Genomic DNA, 19092 nt, shown 5'->3' with positions numbered 1-19092 from the left:
TTAATGAGGTTTAGAGCACCCCAGAGGAGCACACAGAGCCCTGTGTAATCCTGGGTTCATAAAACCACAAGGTGAATGTTAACTGTCACTCTTTGGCCATAAATCTCCCCTGGCCAATCACTCACCTTATCTAATCTGTCTGCTTCAACGGCTCCCACGGAAACATAAACGCTGTCAGTCAGAGTAATGACCCGCCTCTCCCTCCTCCCCCTACTGGCCTTTAAAATGCAGATAAGACTAACATCAAAAGCTCCCAGAAGAAGACGCTCACCGCCATCCGTGTGTGAGAGCCTCTAGATGCACACAATCATGAGACTATACACACCCACAAATAGACAACCCCCCCCCCCCAAAACATCTACACACATGCACTCATGTGTGTCTAAGCCTTTAATGTGGTAACCCAACCTCTCCCATGCTGCTGTGATCACACAGATGCAGACCTGGAGGACTCACAGCACAGAGGGAAGTCGCTATCAATAAACTGATCAGAGTAGCTGAGAAAACACACTGAGCACTGTGGCCTCCAGCCCAACAGGAGGCAGGCTGTGTATCTGAGAGCACAGTGGAGATATCGATGGGGATTTTAGCTTTGCCGCTGTTCTATGGGCCTAACATAACAACAGAAGAGTAGGACTGCATGTAGAGGATTTATCATGATTAATAGTCACTCCCATTGGGAGATCTGTATTCTGAGCCTCGAATTTTAACTGTTGGACAACTTTGTGTGACAGTGAGTAATACAGATAATTCAAAGAAAGTTTCAATACAGAGATAGAGATACAGAGCAAAAAAAAAGTACATTTCTAGATGTGGCAGCAGACCAGGTTTTGGTATTTATCATTACACACAGGCTGCTGACAAGAGAGTTCCTCTCCTTCCTTCTCTTCTGGCACAGATTCCAAGTCTCCATCCAGACCCTTTACATGGGTTATTAGCAATGCTGCTCTAGGGACTACCATTCCATTCAAGGCTTTACTACACATAAATCACTGCTAACGGCAAACTCAACCAGCTGAGAAGAAATAACACGTTGATTTTTTGACTTCTGTCCAAAACAGTCTCAAACAATATTTACATTCCTATAGTGGAAGAGGAAGTCCACTGTTGAGGTTTAATTAACAAAATACAGTATAAACATTATCTAACCACAGCAGAGCCAGATCAAAAATGCATTTGTGGGATTTGTTAGATCCTTACAAACACACTCCAACATGTACACACAACCTAACTGACATAATAGAGCTCATCTCACTTACTGCATTCTCATGTGGTTTACATTAATGATTTTATGATTAAATAATAAATACGGCTTGTGACTTGGCCAATTATGCGTTTCTTCCATCAATCAATGGAGTATTTTACTTGACATATTTATAAGTCCGGAGGAGGTGTAGTGGACCGTCAAACACGTGTGTAAAACGATAATTCATAGATTAAGTTAGTAACGAGAGCACAGCACATTGAAAGAAAAACAGCCCAGGGCATGACTTCCACAAAGTCCACATTGTTCACTGACATTCAGACCGTTGGAGGTGTGAATTCTGCCTCTGTCCACACAAAGATGGAGTCTACTCATGAACTGTCCAGCTTTGAAATGGGATTTACTTTGAAGAACAGTTTCTTAATATTGTGTATTACTACACAAGACACAATATTACATTTCAGGGAAATACTTTTATTCACATACAGTATGGTTTCAAATCCTCTGAACTTGACTTCTCCTTGATAAAACAACATGGAATCCATTAGCTACTGTTCAACAACAGCCAATGTTTGCCTGCAACCTCTTCCTATCTACTTAGCTAGCTAACAATAGTTTCAGCCCCTAGCTAGCAATAATAATTCCTAGAAAGTGATTCAACGCTAACACAACATTTTGCCTGGCCATAGTTTATGGCTCTTTAACAACAGCTTCTTTTCCCATTCATTGAAGAAATGAATTGAAGTGATTGGTCCGACTTCCTTTGTCATACAAATCATTACTTCAAAAAAAGTAACAGCATTTATGTTGCCTTCCCTGAGATTACATCAGAGGAAAATTGATACTGTGTCAATATGGTCAATAAGAAAAACTTTTTAATTCCATTGACATTATATTCCATTTATACCTCCCAGCTGATTTAGAGGAAAAACTTTAGTTCAAAGAATATTTACATTAACTCCACTTTGGCCTTAAGTATCAGATTACCCATTTTGTGGCTTGGTTCTCTCTGCCAGTCGCTCAATGCCACTGAAGTTATTTTATTCAGCTGCTCAGTTATTCTTATGCAGCGGTTTAGCAATCCTGCCATACTTTAACTCTTGATGTAGGGCGACAGCAGCGCCCACTTAACCCACAGACTAAACTTCTGCCCCCCCACATCACTGTTGTCTTCACTGCTACATTGAGCGACATCTTGCTACCTACACATCGTTTCGCTTCCTTGGCCAGTTAAGACCTACAATTACCCAGCTTTTCTTTCCTTTACTATACCCTCATCTGTAATTAGAAGCATGTCATTTCCGGGCGTGGGACTGTGGTCTGCTTGTCTTTAATTAGCTGGAGTACTCAGTGCCCACAGCCTGCCTGGCCTCCTCATGTTTGGGTCTGGATGGAGCTTGGGGATCTGAATAGTATGGTTCTAGGAACTTTGAATGATTGGGGGCAAATGTCAAATATACAGTATACCCATGAGATCAAATTCCTATGGTTTGTGTTTTTTCGGTTTACTTCCGGTCAATAATTCTAAAGAAAGCATCAACTGTGTCCCTCTACATCTTTGGCAGAGGTTCTTCTTTGCTGAAGCGTGATCAATTCAAGTGATATTACTTCTAAGTCCATGCCAATTTAACTCACAACATGGGGGGTTGAAAGGCATACTATATGAATATGGTCAGTACCTTGCTTCTTCAACAGGGAATTGGCCTGAGGTTAAGACATTTCCAGAGAGGACAAGGACAGTTTTAGCATTTCAAATATGTCTCTAAGCCAGAAGATCACCTTATTGAACCAGGGCATCGATGCTGTTCCCTTTCATCAACTAAGCCTTCATCAGGGAGAGGGAAAGAGTGAAAAAAGGCAATAAGAGAAGCAGATGTATTGATGGGTGTATTGGCAGGTGAGCCTAATCTTGCTTTCAAAACCAATCTAAAGATCGCTGTGTTGTGGAGAAAATCAAGAAATAATTGCAAAGGGTAGCCAAGTGAAAATGAAATATCTGTGTTTGCGGGTGGGGGTTGGCAGAGGACTAGGATTGCCTTGTCTCTTTATATCTCCGCTGTGCTGACTGCTTGGAGTGACATTAATATGACTGACCTCACCGCAGAAACCTCTCTCCCCCTCTCCCCCTCTATCCTCTTCACCATAATCGCCCCCAGCCCCAATTCCCAACCCGTTCTGCATCAGTGGTGAGCCGCCACCAAGACCAACATACCCACTGTCCTACCAACCAACCCCTGTCTCCCATCCTCCACCCTCCTCCTCCTTCCATCCCTTCCCTCTTCACCCGACTCCCAACACTCCCATTAGTTTGGCGTTAAATGGCTCCTGTGTTAGTCTGATTCTCAGGAGGGTTTGAGGGTGATCCCAACCCCCAGTCCCCTTCAATGGTTCCTTTCTGAATGTTCACACTCTGTGACCAGCTGCTTTATATTCCAACTGTGTTAATAAGACGTCCAAAGGAAAGGGTCACTGGAGACACAGATATTCCATAGGTTCCCAAATACTACTGTATATCTGTAAACATGAAGGAGGACAGGCCTCCGGAGAAATGCCACTTGTATAGGGCAAATGAAATCGATTGCTGTTGAGCTCCCTCGTGCACAACTCTACAGCTCTTATGGATTCCTGCGTTTCTTTTTATTAGAAATCAATCAGCTAATTGAGAGAGAAAAGTTGAATGTGATGACCGTGTAGCACTAAAGCTGGAGGCTATTATTGCAATATGGCTGGACTAAACTGCATTTGAATCAAGCTGCACAGAAAACCCAGAGTGGAAAGGAATTAAGAATGACTGTAATTGGCAAATTTAGCAAATTAACTTTGTAAAAAAAATAAAAAAATCTAAAAGAACTCTGTCTTACCGTGGACGGTGAGCGTGGCCGATGCCTCCGCCTTGCCGACCATGTTCTCTGCCACACAGCTGTAGGAGCCCACATCTGCCGAGGTTAGACGACGGATCTTCAAGGTGTGGTCTTCACGGATCTCATATCTGGATTAAGGCATGTATTCATGTATTAATGCTGTCAAACACAAAAACTCACTGAATGCAGCATGAGTCAGCAGATGCCGCAAACAAAAGCGACAGTGGATCAAACAAAAGGCAGGCAGAGGGTAAAGGAAGGAAGGTTTATGACTCATACCTTCCTTTAGGTAGGTCACCATCATCTTTCCTCCAGCGAACGGTGGGAACTGGGTCACCTCGGGCCTCGCACCTGAACTCCACACTTTGGTCCACTAATACCACCTGGCTGCCTGGGCGACGCACAAAGCTGGGACGCTCTGCACAGATAAAAACAGCACACAAATTAAGTTAAAGCCATTTAATCGGTGGCTTTGAATCCCTCAATATATCTTGGCTTTAGGCTTCACAGTCAGGCTTTAGAGCTACGATTGAATATAAATTGAAAGTTGAATAAAACCCAGCGGAAAAATACATCTTGAAAAAGTTTAGTTTAAATCGTTCAGTTTAGGTCACATGAGGTGTTCTGGAATAAAATAACGAAATAATGTGACGTTATAACTAGGTTTTGTCTCCAAAGACATGACGTGAGGAGGTTGCAGATAATTTATGGTTATCCAATTAAACAAGTTAAAAATACAATCCAGACTAGACAGTACACAGTCTTCACAAGTCAAACTAAGAACTGGAAACAGGTCCTGCTTTGTAGCGTGTGGTTTAAATTACGCATGACGGAACACTAAACTAATTAAGGACAGGACACTAAAAAAACCTAAGACACAGAAAGTCTTACTCGCTTTTCATCTCTGGCTCACTCTGGTGAACAAAAAGCGTAACTTTCAGTAGCTCCGAACACATTCCATCATACTTGTCCCAGAAATGGACCAGGTTTACGATTAATTCAGATTCACCAACTGATTTAAGCCCTGTCAGAATTATTGTAGTAGAATTATTTATCTTAAAGAACACGTGTTTGTTTTTCTCCTTCTGAAGGATTATAAGGGCTCTCTGAGGAGGAGAGGTGGAGGAAGTACAAAGCTGGTGAGAGAATCAGGAGTCTGGACATGCTCTCTGTTTGGGACACAGCAGAGTGTTGGGGTCAGAGGTCACTTGTGGTGAAATAGGGTGCAGCTGGTCATAGGAGAGAAGCCACTGGGGGCTGGCGTGGGATTCATAGTTAAGTGTGAGATTGGAGGTCATCTCACACTCTATCTGGTAAAGGTCAGTGACACCATTTAGCTCCCTGGGAGATAGACGATCAAAGTTATCATCTCGATTCGTTTTCTCGCTGCGCAGAGACAGAAAAAAACATGTTGTGTGTGCGTGTGTGTGAATGTGCACTGACAGTAAAAAAAAAAAGACAACAAATTCTCATTCTTTAAAGGAGAAAAAGGGAGATCATTTACCAAGCACTGTAAGTTCTGCTATTTCACTTTCTCGTTCTCCGACCATGTTTGTGCCGACGCAAACGTACTTCCCAGCGTCACTCTTCCTGGCATTTGTGATCATGAGCTTTCCTCCACGTATCTGAAGGAACAGAAGAGGAAGAGGAGGTGAGAGGCTAAACATGGAGAGGAAAAACAGCAATATTAGAGACATATTTGGATATTTGTTTGACGGAGAGAAAACAGAAACGAGCTCGAAGATTACAAAACATTTCCTGATTGCTTTTGGAAATTCCTGTGAGTGTTAGTCAGCATTTCAACACAGTGAGGGAAAGTAGTGTAAAACACAATGTTTTGGTGTTAAATTGTGTTTTTTGGGGGGGTTTGTACTGAGCTTTAACAGATAGAACAACTGGATTTTATCTTCACTTTTAGCGGTTCCCTCTCAGCTTCCACTTGAAGTCTAAAATCACTATCAGTCCCCCTCAGGGTAAGCCCAAGCCAAAGAACACTTCCCCAATCCAACACAACTGCAGCTCCCTGAAGTAACACCTGAGGCTCTGCAGGACTGAAAGCTCTTTCCCAGTCGTCTCACAGATCTTCAGGACAGTTTCGTCTATTATCGGGGAGGGGGGAATGTTTGAAAGAATAGCTTTCTTGGAATTGTGTCTATGTGTGCATACAACTACAAGTGAGAGCAAGTGAGGCACACACACACACACACACACCGAGCAGTGCATGTGTGTTTGTCCAGGTGAATGTCATGTCTGTTATTTCCCAGGGCTTTGATTACAGGCCAGAGGAGATGCTTTGTTCTCAGGCAGTCAGAGAGGCAGCCCCAGCCCCGGCACAGGCCCCTCAGTCCTTCTCCCAGCTCGCTAGCATGCCAGTCAGCGCAGAGACAGACAATAGCACGGAGCACCGATGATCTCTGCGCTTTGATGGGGCTTAAGGTTTAAAATACACACATCAGTCGGCGAGAGCAGGACCACCACCTGCAAGCATGTAATCGATACCCTCATTAGGGAGGCACTGACAGAGAACTTGACACACAATATTGCAAAAATGTGCTTTCCCTGTGATTGACATGTTAAAGCCCTCATACATGTGTGTTCACTTGCAAGCTATGATATGTCTCGTTCAATCTTCACTAGGTTTCATCACTTTCACAAGACAAACAGACCAAAAAAGCGTTTGTCTATGGATTTTTAAAGTGAGTTGAGATTCTTGTGGGATAACTTTCTAACCGGACATATTCTCCTTCTTCTGAGGCATTCCTCAGCCCTCTGCCCCTGTTTAATATTCATAGTAACTCAGGAGGAAGGGGCACTTGAAGAGGCGGTGGAAGCCTGGCTTATTTAGGGCACCCTGTGGTGCTGGAGGGGTTTGAAGTATCATTATGTTACTGTTTGTTTGAGCAAAGGCTTAACAGCTAAAACACTGTGACACTCACAAAGGCCCAAGGTCAGGGCAGACCATCCAGCCGAGAAAGAGGGGGGATGTTATGTTGGGTCCACAGGGCTTAGACATGAGGATCCACTTAAGGCAGCATCCACTCTATCCATATTCTTACCTCTGTATGTGTGTCTGTGGCAGTTTCCCATTCTCCACAGGCATATTTGGAGTGCCAGAGCAGCAGGGACTCTGAGAGTGGGCTAAAGTAAATGAATGCAGCAGCTTGCCCTCTTTTTCTCTGCATGCATATCCTCTCCCCACAACACAGCAGAGCACACAGTCTGCTGAAAGCCCTGACAGTCTGACCATTATCCCTGCATTACAGGGAGATGGCTCTATCCTGTTGCCTTTTGTCTCATGTCATTTGGCATTGCTGATAATGAAAAAAAAAAGCCCCCATTCAGTGTGCACTCTGTTGGTATTCACACAGCGGTTCATTTTCCAGGCTGATAATTAGCCACAACTATCACACAAAAGGAGGACAATGCTGCATTTTGGCCATTTCTGATGCCGACAGACTGCAGCTCAAGGCAGACAATGGTCAAGGCTTTAATACTGGAATCTCTCCTGTTTCTGTTTATTTATCCTTTACTTGTTGTTCCTGAAAGACCAGTTTGACAAAGTGGATTGGAATGCAGCCAGCTGCAGCTTAAGGGTAATAGACCAGGCTTCACTTTTTATGGCTCAGTGGGAAACTTTTCACAGCCGCCCCACATGAAGTCATGAATAAATGCGAGATGGTACCCAGCATGTCATTTGTGTTTACACACAGCCGACAAAAATAGATAGAAAAACAGAAGGGTTCCCTCTGATGTGTCTGCCTCTCTCTGAAGTTCTCTCCCTCTTCTTTACGCTGCAGCCACCAAAACCGAGAAGACCCATCCCAGCAATGTGGCGAACTGAGTGAATAAAATCCCTGCTGCAGGTGGTTTGGGACCTCGCTCTGATCCCCAGCGATCACCAAGGAGACAGCACGTTCCAGCATGTCGCATGGTGGGAGGAATGGACTGAAGCAAGCACAACAATGCTGGCGGGATGAGGGGGCCCTTTGACGAGCTCAGCTGTTCATCACATAATAAAGATTCCACCCTGTGCTTCCCCCTACAAAGTCCTATTTTCGCTCCCACCAAATTTACTAAAGCATAAACACGCTCCGGATATCGCACCATGATTTGGCCTATTTCTAATTCAACTTTATCTGTTAGCATGGGCGTGCACGGGACAGCGTCCAGACTCGCATCTGTCAGCACAGTTGATTACACATACTTAGTGCTACTTTAAAGCGCTCATTTGGGAACACTCAGCCTGTACGCTTTTGTGCTTGACAGGAAGTTTACAGTGAGTAACACCAGCTGGTCCAGGCCGCACGGTCAAATCTACCAGACCCTGTTTTCAGCTCCACAGAAGGCCCAACATGGCTGCAGGCTACAAGGACACAACTCTGAGTCATTCAGCCTGTGTCTCAGCAGCCGTGTTCACATCGTTTACTCCAAGGATTTCTCCCCCTCAGTGCACAAAATTGTACATACAGCAGCCAGGATAAGTGCTGGTTTCCACCATGCGGGGGGTAAGAGGGATGATTTATAAACAACAGAAAAAGTGTGTGTACGTGTGTGTGCATTTATGTGTGTGTGTATTTTGTATTAAGTGGAGCTTAAACAAAATTACGAGAAAAGCCATGTGCACAAGAGCAATGTTTAATACAGAGTTAAAACAGGGCTGCTTGTCCTCTAAGTACCCCACCTTTAACACTAAACATTTAACACTGAACATTTAACACTGAACATTTAACAGCATAGATTCAATTAATAAAACCCATAAACTTATGCGTTTTCATTTTGTCTTAAAGAAAATTACGATCAGCTATCTGACACAAATGTTGGGAAATGTTTTTGTTTTGTTTTAAATTAAAGTTGAAGTGATACTGTTGGAACAAACTGAAAGTAAAATATGCAAACAGAAAATACAGCACAGACACAAACACAAGATAGAAGCTTCAATCAAAGGCCACATGAGCTCTCTATTTGCATTCATAAGTTTCGTGCTTGAACCACTAACAGGAACAAATATGACCTGATTTTCTTAATCATAATCTAAACTTAATTATGAGCTTGTTTCTTTCAATTAGTCTGCTCAGTAGCCAGACACGGACTCTTAATCTTCTGCCTGTGCGGCCTACAAACAGACTGAGAATAAGAATGCGTGCACTTTAGGAGTTTGAATTGCTGTCAGGTCCAAGTATGCCGGGCCTCAACTGGCCCTCACGGAGAAAATCTGTGTTTAGTCATTTTCAATCCTCAGCCCACAGGAATAAATCCCTGTTTTTACTCACTGAATAATGAAAATGTATCGAGCAAGAACAAGCCAAGTCTGGACTCTAGTGCTTCACTCCAGGCTTACACAGTGGAACATTTCTATTAGGACCTTGTATTCTTTATCTGGGGAACATTTGATTTCCCATGTGTGTACTGAGAAGTCAAAACTTGGGGGCCAAATTATTTGTCTGCTCAACAAATGCACAAAATGCAGCCAGGAACTGTAAACCCAACTGGTTATATTGTTTAAATGGGATCCAGACTCACTGAAAACTACTTCCTCCTCACTAGCTGCTCGTGCTAGCTGAATGCTAAGTAGAGATATTCACTTCCCTAAAGCCATATCCAATTAGTGAAATTACACGCAGCTAAAACTGCCTTCCTTCAATAGGAAAACGAGAATGGACCCAGTTGTGTTTAGTTTTAACAGTTTGAACTTGTACTGTTGTACACAGGGCTTTGGTAAGCTAGTTTATTTAGCTGATTGACACTGCAGTGCTGGCTAAGCTGTTGTTTTAATTAAAGCTAAGTAACCGCCTGTTTGGTTGCAAAGCACACACAGAGTTGTTTAGAGTCTGCAGGAGCTGCTGCTGCTGAGTGCAACTTTCTCCTCTTTCATTCTAGTCAGCTCATTTTTCCCTCAAGATCTGTGCTTCTCCTCGTGGATTTCATCAGCAGGCTATTCCTAATCAATGCAATGCTGCTGACTGATGGAGCAAGACTGATTCTATCTACCCCAGTCATTAAAGGTTGCAGCCACCGATACGGGCCGCTTTGGGCACTGGTAATTGCTATATGTGAATAATGAGGCAAACAAATCAATCTTTCAACAAACCCTGAAGTGCTGGTAATGACGTGACCTGCATCCCTGGGTCATTCTGTCTCATACATTTTAACATGTTAACCTTATTTACAAATCCATCTAAAGGCATCATGGCTATCAACATGTCAGCAACATCAATGTAAAAGTCGATGCAGTTTACAGAAAAGAAATGTCTCACCGTGACTCTCTCATCTCGGTCGTCTATGTTCACTCCATCTTTTTTCCAGGATATGGTGGGTTCAGGGTGTCCACGTGGAGGTTGACACTCGAGGACCGCCGGCTCTCCTGCTGCCACGATCACATCTGCAGGGTTTTGTCTGAAGTCGTCACGTAGAACTGCAGGAAAACAGGAAGAGGAAGAAAAAATGTCAGTTTGATTGATTTGGGAAACAACAGAAAAAAAAGAAGCAGAAAAAACTCAAAGCTGTTGCTACATTTATGAAGCCGAGGGCAGCTTGTAAAACAGCAGTCAAGGGGTTCTGAAACACGTAATTAGTTCTGCACAGATGACAAAATGTAAGGCACACATCTTTATTGATTTAGTGCCGCTAGCCAGCGTGAAAACTGTAACAACCAAATATAGCATTGACTAAATTAAACCGAGGTACAAATGTGGATACTACTCTGTATACTGGAACTTCTTTAATGGCATGCTTTGTGCAGTAAAACCTTTCTGTCAATAAGCTTTACAAAAGCCACAGTGAACACATATTTGTGCCCCTCAGCTTTCACACCTATGACCTTCCTCTTTGTTGACCTCACAAACCTGCATGCACACACATTTCATCATACACTGATCACTCCATCAGCGCTTCTTCATCTCCACCTGACACTTCATATTTACATCCCCTGCACTCACACACGCGTGCTTCCTATCAGAGATGAAAATCTGCATTAGATCCAATCTACCACTGCCGCCGTGCTAAAGACTTTTGGTTGGATGTGATTCTTATTTGCATTGATTTCCTGAGTAGAGACGTTGTAAAAAAAAAAGATGACGCAGCCATGGATTGTTATTATTCAGACATAAGAGGTCTACAGCTTTTCATTTCAGACTGCAATCTGGTATTGAATAGATGAGTGGCTTCAAGGAGATGGACAGCGCAATCCCCGTTTTCATTTGAAGCTGAATTACAGAACTTTCCCCACGTAAATTCATTAGTCTTTTCCCTGCTAGCTGCATCAGAACATCACATCAATATCACCACAAACGGGTGCCTTCAAACGAGGCAGATCATGGCATATAGGGGGAGAGGAAGCACATATCTGTGGACTGCATATATCTGGTGTTAAAGATAAACTGGAGGTTTATTGAGAGGGGAGAAAGTAATGAAAAAGCAACAAGCTCCCTTCTGCAGACGCTGTGCCAGTAATCATTTTCCCAGCTTCCCTGCATATACATATAAAAAACACATGAAAATACCGCCTGTAAATTTCAGGCCACACACAAAGTATGCAAGGTCAGTGCAGTGTGTGCTTGTGAGTTGTGCACATGCAGGGAAAAGTAATGTGAATGCATGCTTGTATCTGTGCTTTGGGGATGAATCTCTGAGCTTTTACCATCTATTGTCTCACGTTCCTCAGCTCGCTCTAAAGTCATCTCTGTCCCAGATCAAAGTCAGGCTCACCACAGGACCCCTCACCTACTGACAGCCAACAAATTCCTGACTAAACCCTTTAAGCACTTAATTGGTCATCACCAAGCCCAGATACAGCTCTCTGCTTCTTGTAACGTGGAGAGCGAATCCAATCCAGCAGTAGGAACCTGGTCTTGGAGCTGGGATGGGCCATAAAGAATTGCCCCTTTTGCTGCACAAACACACACACACAAACACACACACACCTCTACATACAGCAGTTATATAACCTAACCTTCATTCTTATTCACATGAACAAGATTAATCCGTGACTCATCTGTTGTTGTCACCCATGAAGAGGATGCATAACTCCATAGTAACATGCACAACATTTACAAGTGTGACCTCCTCAATGTTCTACACTCCCTCTGTTCCAATTTAAACTCAACAGTGCAGCTGCAGAATGAGTGAGCTCATTTGGTTTAGTCAAAAGCAGATACAGTCATCCAGGAATGCAAATGTAAACACTAAACATCCGATCTTTTAAAGCAACAGCTCCAACTGAAGAAACACCGTCTAAAGCGCCTTGTAAAAGTCAGCTGTAAATACATGAAGGTGAATGACTGGCTAGACTATAGGCTCAAATAATTCCTAAAAGTGCATTTTTTATTCTTCAGTTATCCCTGTTTTCCCTTTTTATTAAAGGTTTGAACATACTGCTTCCCTTGAGCGTTCCCCTGTTGATTTAAAGTTTGCACACTTAAGAAATTAAAAGTAAAGAGAGCGTATTCATGCGTTTTCCTCCAGAGTCTGTAATAAATGCTTGGTTGAGTGAGCTCAGTAACTTTAACTGCAACTATAAGTGCACGTCGTCTCCTCTCAGCAGGTCTCTACATCCCCTGCTGGCCTCACTGTAACTCTTACAGCCTGCATGCAGATACATCTGTCCTTCTGGGGGGGAAAAACTGTGTATGGAGTGGAAAAGAGGAGAAAAAAGGGATGCTGTATCGACTTGTTGGAGGCCAGAGGGAGAGCTGGCATCAACCAGTGTTTACACCAACAGCCCAATGACCTCCACCCCCAGAGCTCGGCCCCCCCATCGCTGCTCCTCTCTCCTCCTCCAAACCAACACCTCTTTGTTATAAACACAGCTGAGTGCAGCGCAGCAGACAGCCCCTAACATCTGCGCAGTGGAAAAACAAAATCCTCTGGGATGGAGGCAAAATGAGGGAGAGGGAGACAGAGGCAACCAGACAGACAGACAGACAGACAGACGGACGTAAAGAGCCAGATCTGGATTGGGTACAAAGCCCAAACTCTTCCGCCAGAAGCCCCATCAGATCCGGAGCTGTGGTGGAATCGGTTGCCTTTGGCCCCCCTGGTTTCAATAAGACAACCAGCATCCCCTTTTCCTGCGCACATCCTGCTTGCCAAGTTGTCCCAGAACTGGGTGAAAAAATGGGATAGACAGCTTCTCACACTGTCCTTAAAGTGTGTGTGTGTGTGTGTGTGTGTGTGTGTGTGTGTGTGTGTGTGTGTGATGTGGTCTGTGTCTGTGTTTGGGATAATGAGCCTACTCTCCCATTCTGTCTCTCCAGTGAGCCTGCAGCTGTCCCCTAGCAGATAATATTTCCTGCGCTATTAACAGGGAGGCCGAACTCAATGTGTGTGTGAGTGTGTGTGTGTGTGTGTGTGTGTGTGTGTGTGTGTGTGTGTGCGTGCAAAGAGATTTCAGTGTGTGGCTTAATGTGTGGAAATGGGCCAAAGTCACAGGTCTCAGCATGAAGACGCCTCTTTGTCCGTCCTGGATTTGCTCAAATATGCTGATGATGGGATGAAACAGAGTAAATATCCGGCCTGGACAGATATCAGAATGCTTTGTGGAGGTAAAGGGAATCTATTCTGCATTGCATTTCCTCTTTTTCGTACAACAAAACACATCCTATCTCATCTCTTTGTAATGCCCCGCTGCCAAACAAAAAAAGCTGACTGTGCATAAAACAACCATACTCTATCAAAGCAGAGGCTTAGTTTGAAGTAGCTAACATCTGCAGGGCCCCGCTAAGCCCACTTTAACCACACTCTAATGTTGCTTGTGATAAATCACTCCCCTGGTCCAAAGTAGCAAATTGGAGCAGTGCCGAGGCTAACGCAATTAACTGCCATCATCTCTTACATCCAAACGATCTTGTAAAGGTCAGCTGAGATGGCTGCTCTCAGCGCCGAAAACTCCCAGGTTCATCACCCCAACAAACTATCCCCACTCAACCCGCACACATACACACGGATGCGCGCACACATATAAACACACACTCTTCCTCAGGAAATTGAAAACAGATGTTTAAATGTCAAATTAAAATGAGATTCCCTTGCTGCCCCTCCAACATTAATGAAAATGGAGACCTAATGCCACACACAAGTCTGGGTGGGGAGATCAGATGAGCTTTGTTCTGAGGAAATTAAACCTAGTACAACAAGCCTCCACACAAATCTTTGGAGGGATACAAAAACAGACCCACAAGGGAATTAAAGATTGATCAGAAGGCACCGGGAGTCAATCCTGCTGAGACACAGAGCACAGCAGGGGTCTCGCCATTGGCTCTGGGTTTTTTTTTTCCCTTGAAACAGAGTGGACGTTGCTAACCTCTTAAGCCAAGCAGAAGGGAAAATCAAGAAAGGAAGCAGAAGAGTAAGAAAAGTAAGGGAAAATAAATAATCTGCTCCATATAAAGGAGGGTAAACTAGATCCCTTCCTTGTGGTCTCACTTCCTGGCTCCTGAATGTAGTTCTGCTTCTTTCGAACCGAACAAATTTGCTTTTTTTTTTTTGCTTTTCACAAGATGATGCAATAGCTGGATATGAGGGGTCAAACATGGTCAAATATTACCCGAGGACATAAAAGGTAAGGGCGAATAAACATTGCAAAAAAACACACAGAGAAAATATCAAATGGCTGAGCAGCCGCAGATGTTCGTTGTTATATATGATGGCAACCCTGAGCTGCAGGAGAACTGCTCTTTCTCTCCAACAGGCTGAATGTCAAGGCTTTCCCATTCGATATAGATGTGCATTTCAATGTCTGAATATCAGACAAATATGAGTCAAATAATAGAAAATCAGCTCAATGATATTTCACATAGAGAGATATCAAAACGGCCCCCTTCTGTTACAAAAAGAAATAAAACAGGGCTTACATAAGCTCCACTCTAGTCCATCTCTACTTTCTACTTTCTGTACAACATAATTCCTCTGCCCCTACAGTACATCTGTGTTGTTTATGCCATAGGCAAATAATCTGCCTTATTTGCACTGTAGCTATGTGCTGAAGCCTGCCATATTGTTGTTCTTCACCTCGCCTCCAGCTCTGTCCTCTGGGACAAACACCTCCCATCCTCTCCAGCCGTGTTTCTACCACTTTGTCTCGGAATTTCTCTCTCCCCTCTCAGCATTTGACCCCCTTATCTCCCCTCGCTCTCCATGCTCAAACACACACTGAGCAGCTTACATCAAAGACCGGCTCGTAGCGATGGTTTGCTAACCCATGCCACTCTGCTGCAAAAGGCTGCTGCAGGTGGATAATCTGCCAGCGGCGTGCGTACAGAAAAGTGTGTTGGAGTGTGTGTGTTTGCACTGCATGAATCTGTAGTTTTGCTGGTGGGTGTGAAGCTATAACAGGACTCCGACTGTACTCTAGAGAATCACTGCCTCCCTCCTCCTACTCGTTCCCTTGTTCCCTTCTGACCCCTCCAACAGGGAGATGAGATTGGACACGGCAGGCTCCCCTCTCTTTCTCAATCTGGCTCTCGTTCTTTTGCTCTGAGCTCATGCCCTCTTGTCCACCGAGCAGAAACTTGATTCTATCCTGCAGCACGCGAGCGGCATTGAACAAGCCCATAATACTTTATGGATAGATGATTTATATAAACCTCACAGATATATAAAAAAAACAGAGATAAACCGAACATGAAAGAAAGCTGTAAATAAAAGAAAACATCACAACAAAGTCACCTCTCTCTTCTTCTTCCTGAATTTTTTAAATTATAGACTTCACATTTATCACTCAAAGCATTTTTGATAAATCATGTTGAAAAACCAATAGAGACTCCTGAGACAACCGTGACATTGAATGCGAGGTCACATCTGCAGAGTCACATTGGTTAAAAAAAAAACACCTGACAGTCTAAGAGCCTGGCTGACCCGCAAGACACCTTGTGGACACCCGTAAATATGTCGACAAGAGCAGACGCACTTTAACCTGGACTGGGCCTTTTTGGGTTTGCACCTGCACGCCAACATGCCGTGAGGTCATCCTAACAGACTCACATGTGATGTCGTCATGTCACAGAGCCGAGACAGGATGCCCCTGTTAGCTCGAGTAAATGAAACCATGTGAGTCCGTTAGCAAATAAATAGAATTTAGCCTGACATACCTCAATACTTCACTCTGTGGAAGAAATAAATAAATAAACTGGGTTAAATTTGATCTAAAATCATTGGAAGACATCTCAACAGCTGTAGGGATATACAGATTCAAATGTAAACCGCACTACATATAGGGGGAAAAAATCCAGCTTTTGCTCTTGATGTGTGGATTGAAGCAGGGGTAAAGCGAGGGGGGGGAAAGGCATTTACTCTGTGCTGTGCCAGGTGATTACAGTCTATAACCTGGCACTAGCAGCCGAGGCAGATGGCTTTGTGGACCTTTCAGTGGCACAGCGGAGGGCATGTCTGCACTCGCCGCGGCCCGCTGAGGCTGCAGATAGCCGAGGGTAGAGGGTTCAACCTCAGCGCTTCATCCTCACACTCCTAAAACACATGCACACCTCATGGGTTTCAGTATCCAACTGCAATTACGTCTGTACATAAAGAAACACAAACATCTGCACACACACACACACACACACAGGCAAGCGCGTGCGCACACACACACGCGCACCACATAAAGGGAACGTTAGCCCACAGCCGCACAGACAGAGAGGCCATTGAGTGCCTGTGTTTGTTTAAATGGTCGTAAGTCTTCGCGTCAGGCTCAGAGAGCGAAAAGAGAGAGATGGCGTTCAGCGAACACGGCGAAAAGGCACAGAGGGCAAGCAAGGGAGGCAGGTTTATGTGAGTGACCGAGTGAGTGAGTGACTTGGCACCTCATAGTTCAATAAACAGTGCCTGTGTGATTGGAGAGCTGGGTGAGCGGAGGTGGACTAAAATAAAGAGTTTCAAGTGCAGGCAGGAATGTTGGAGAAAAAAGAACAGGCGAGAGGTAGAGAGGGGATACAAATCCCATAAATCCTGATAGATGCAAACTATGTTGTAAACATCTGTATGGAATTATCACATCTAGATTTAATGATTTAAAAACATAGGCACAAGCCATTTTTGGATTTGTTAGCTCCTTAATAAGATCAGCCAGTGTATGCTGTCTGCATGTGCAAGTTATTTTAAGGCAGCCTTCCTTCTAAAGACTATCATACCTGTTGTGGAAAAACAGCATCAAGTATCTGGGTTATTAAACACACTAAGACGTATATAGTTTTCTCATTAGAGCAGGCCAAGTTAAACCAAATATTCCGTTTACACAGCATAGAGCTGATGCCAATGGAATTCATTCTGTTTCCATTCCCAAAAACAGCGGAGTTTCACAATGCAGTAAAATAATAATGAGGGAGAAAAAGGTGGGAGAGACAGGTAAATCAAAGTGTTTTACAAGTACACGTTGCCTTGACTCGCAGCGCAGTTGCAACAAAAGCTAACGACAGAGCTGAAGCAGCACAGAGAGAAGCATGTCGATCATGTGTCCTCATTTCTAGGTGGAGCTCTGCTGTGTACTCCCCGAGGACCATGGAGGAGGGATATTGAGAAACCTCAGTAAGTTAGCTGTCACCACTCGCTGTGTTGTGTAGAGCCTGGAGCTCTATGCACGGACACACAAAAGAGCAGATGTAACATTATAGCACACACTCACATGTACACCTGTACATTCTGCTCTCTCATTCAATGTCTCTCTCTCTCTCACACAGACAACACGCAGGAGGTAATGAGGCTCTGACCTGCCCTCTGTGAACTGAGGGAAAGATATGCCTTCTGTATAGACATGTATAAAACATGGGCATAAAAAATCTGTTGTTTTGGTATTCGAGCATGTCCTAAAGGTAGGAGTTATTTGCAGCTTAAATACATCACACCTCCACATTCTGCAGAACCTTTTTCATTAATTCTTAACTCAAGAGTTCAGCTTTTGTCTTCTAATATCTGACTGTTGGCTACAACTTTCTCTTCTTTACGATGTGTCTTGAGTTGTAAATTGACGACTGACATGCCTCACAGTAAGCGTGTTCCTAATAAGTATATCCCTCGAAGGACCTGCTCTAAACGTTTCCATTGCAAACACTTTCTGCAGAAGAAATAGTTCCAGTGAAAACCGCAGACGGTGCCTTTTCTGGATGATCCACAGTAATGAGGGCATTGATTCTGGAGAGGAATACTTCAGTGCTGTGAGCTCCACAAACAAAATATCTTTGTGGCTGGATAGGGGAAGAAATCTCCAAAAAACAAACCCAATGGATTCATCTTCATGCCTTGTTTAGGTAGCTTACATCTGTCTTCTTTGTTTATAATTACAAACAGAAAATTTCCTCTTCCTTTACACCATAATATTTCACTTTTTCCTCGCTGCTGTTCCGTCTCCTCTGCCTGCATTCAGCTTCACCAGACTGCACTCGTCTCTCTAAGTCTTCACACTGTAATAGGATTTTACACAACACACAACTGGTGTAAAATGCAGATTGCGCATTCGTCACCATAGAATGCTCATTACAGTAAATCCCTTTACTCCCAGAAAAGCAGGCGTAAACACGGAAAGAGCCGTGGAATATCTTTATCCACTTGTGCCGTAATCCCCCTGCGTGTTTTATGCAGCTCAGTTCACATTGTGTCAGTTATGTTTGCTGACAATATCTCACTGTGAGCTGCCCTCCCGTCTGTGTGGCCCCCTCTCCCAGCATCTGCAGAGATGAGGGCCTTATTAAAACAATCTTCCCAATTAACATTCCTGGCCCCTGGAGCCCCCCCGACAGCCCTCCCCCTGGACCTCCTCCAGACCTGACCCCTCCACGGATCTACAGTGACAAAGAAGCTGTGTGGGACTCGGACCAATCACGGGACCCTTGAATATGACTGAGGCTGAGATGGGGGGGGGAATGTGAGGCAACTTGTTTTTCTTCCTGATCGAGAAACCCAACTCTTCATGGTCATCTGTTTTTACATGTGTGTTTGTTTGTGTGTTAATCTGCAGAGCGTGTTAGTGAATGGAACCGGGATAGAAGCAGCTTTTAGGATTCAATAAATGCACCAGTCAGTCGGCAGAGTCACCGCAAACAC

The 19092-nt window shown here is 44.0% G+C and overlaps 1 protein-coding gene across 6 annotated transcripts in view; it reads right to left on the bottom strand.

Annotated features, from left to right (window-relative positions):
* robo1 (roundabout, axon guidance receptor, homolog 1 (Drosophila)) overlaps nt 1–19092 on the bottom strand; it is a 226610-nt gene that overhangs the window by 31465 nt on the left and 176053 nt on the right. For all 6 annotated transcript variants that reach the window (XM_061046938.1, XM_061046934.1, XM_061046936.1 and 3 more), the window contains 4 exons: nt 10320–10477; nt 5570–5690; nt 4345–4483; nt 4066–4193 (listed from right to left, as the gene is read on the bottom strand). In XM_061046938.1, coding sequence (XP_060902921.1) covers nt 4066–4193; nt 4345–4483; nt 5570–5690; nt 10320–10477 — 546 coding nt within the window. The remainder of the gene's footprint in view (nt 1–4065; nt 4194–4344; nt 4484–5569; nt 5691–10319; nt 10478–19092) is intronic.

Source organism: Labrus mixtus, chromosome 9, assembly GCF_963584025.1.
Source record: "Labrus mixtus chromosome 9, fLabMix1.1, whole genome shotgun sequence".
Classification (NCBI taxonomy): Eukaryota; Metazoa; Chordata; class Actinopteri; order Labriformes; family Labridae; genus Labrus; species Labrus mixtus.
This window is presented reverse-complemented; position numbering and strand designations above follow the sequence as displayed.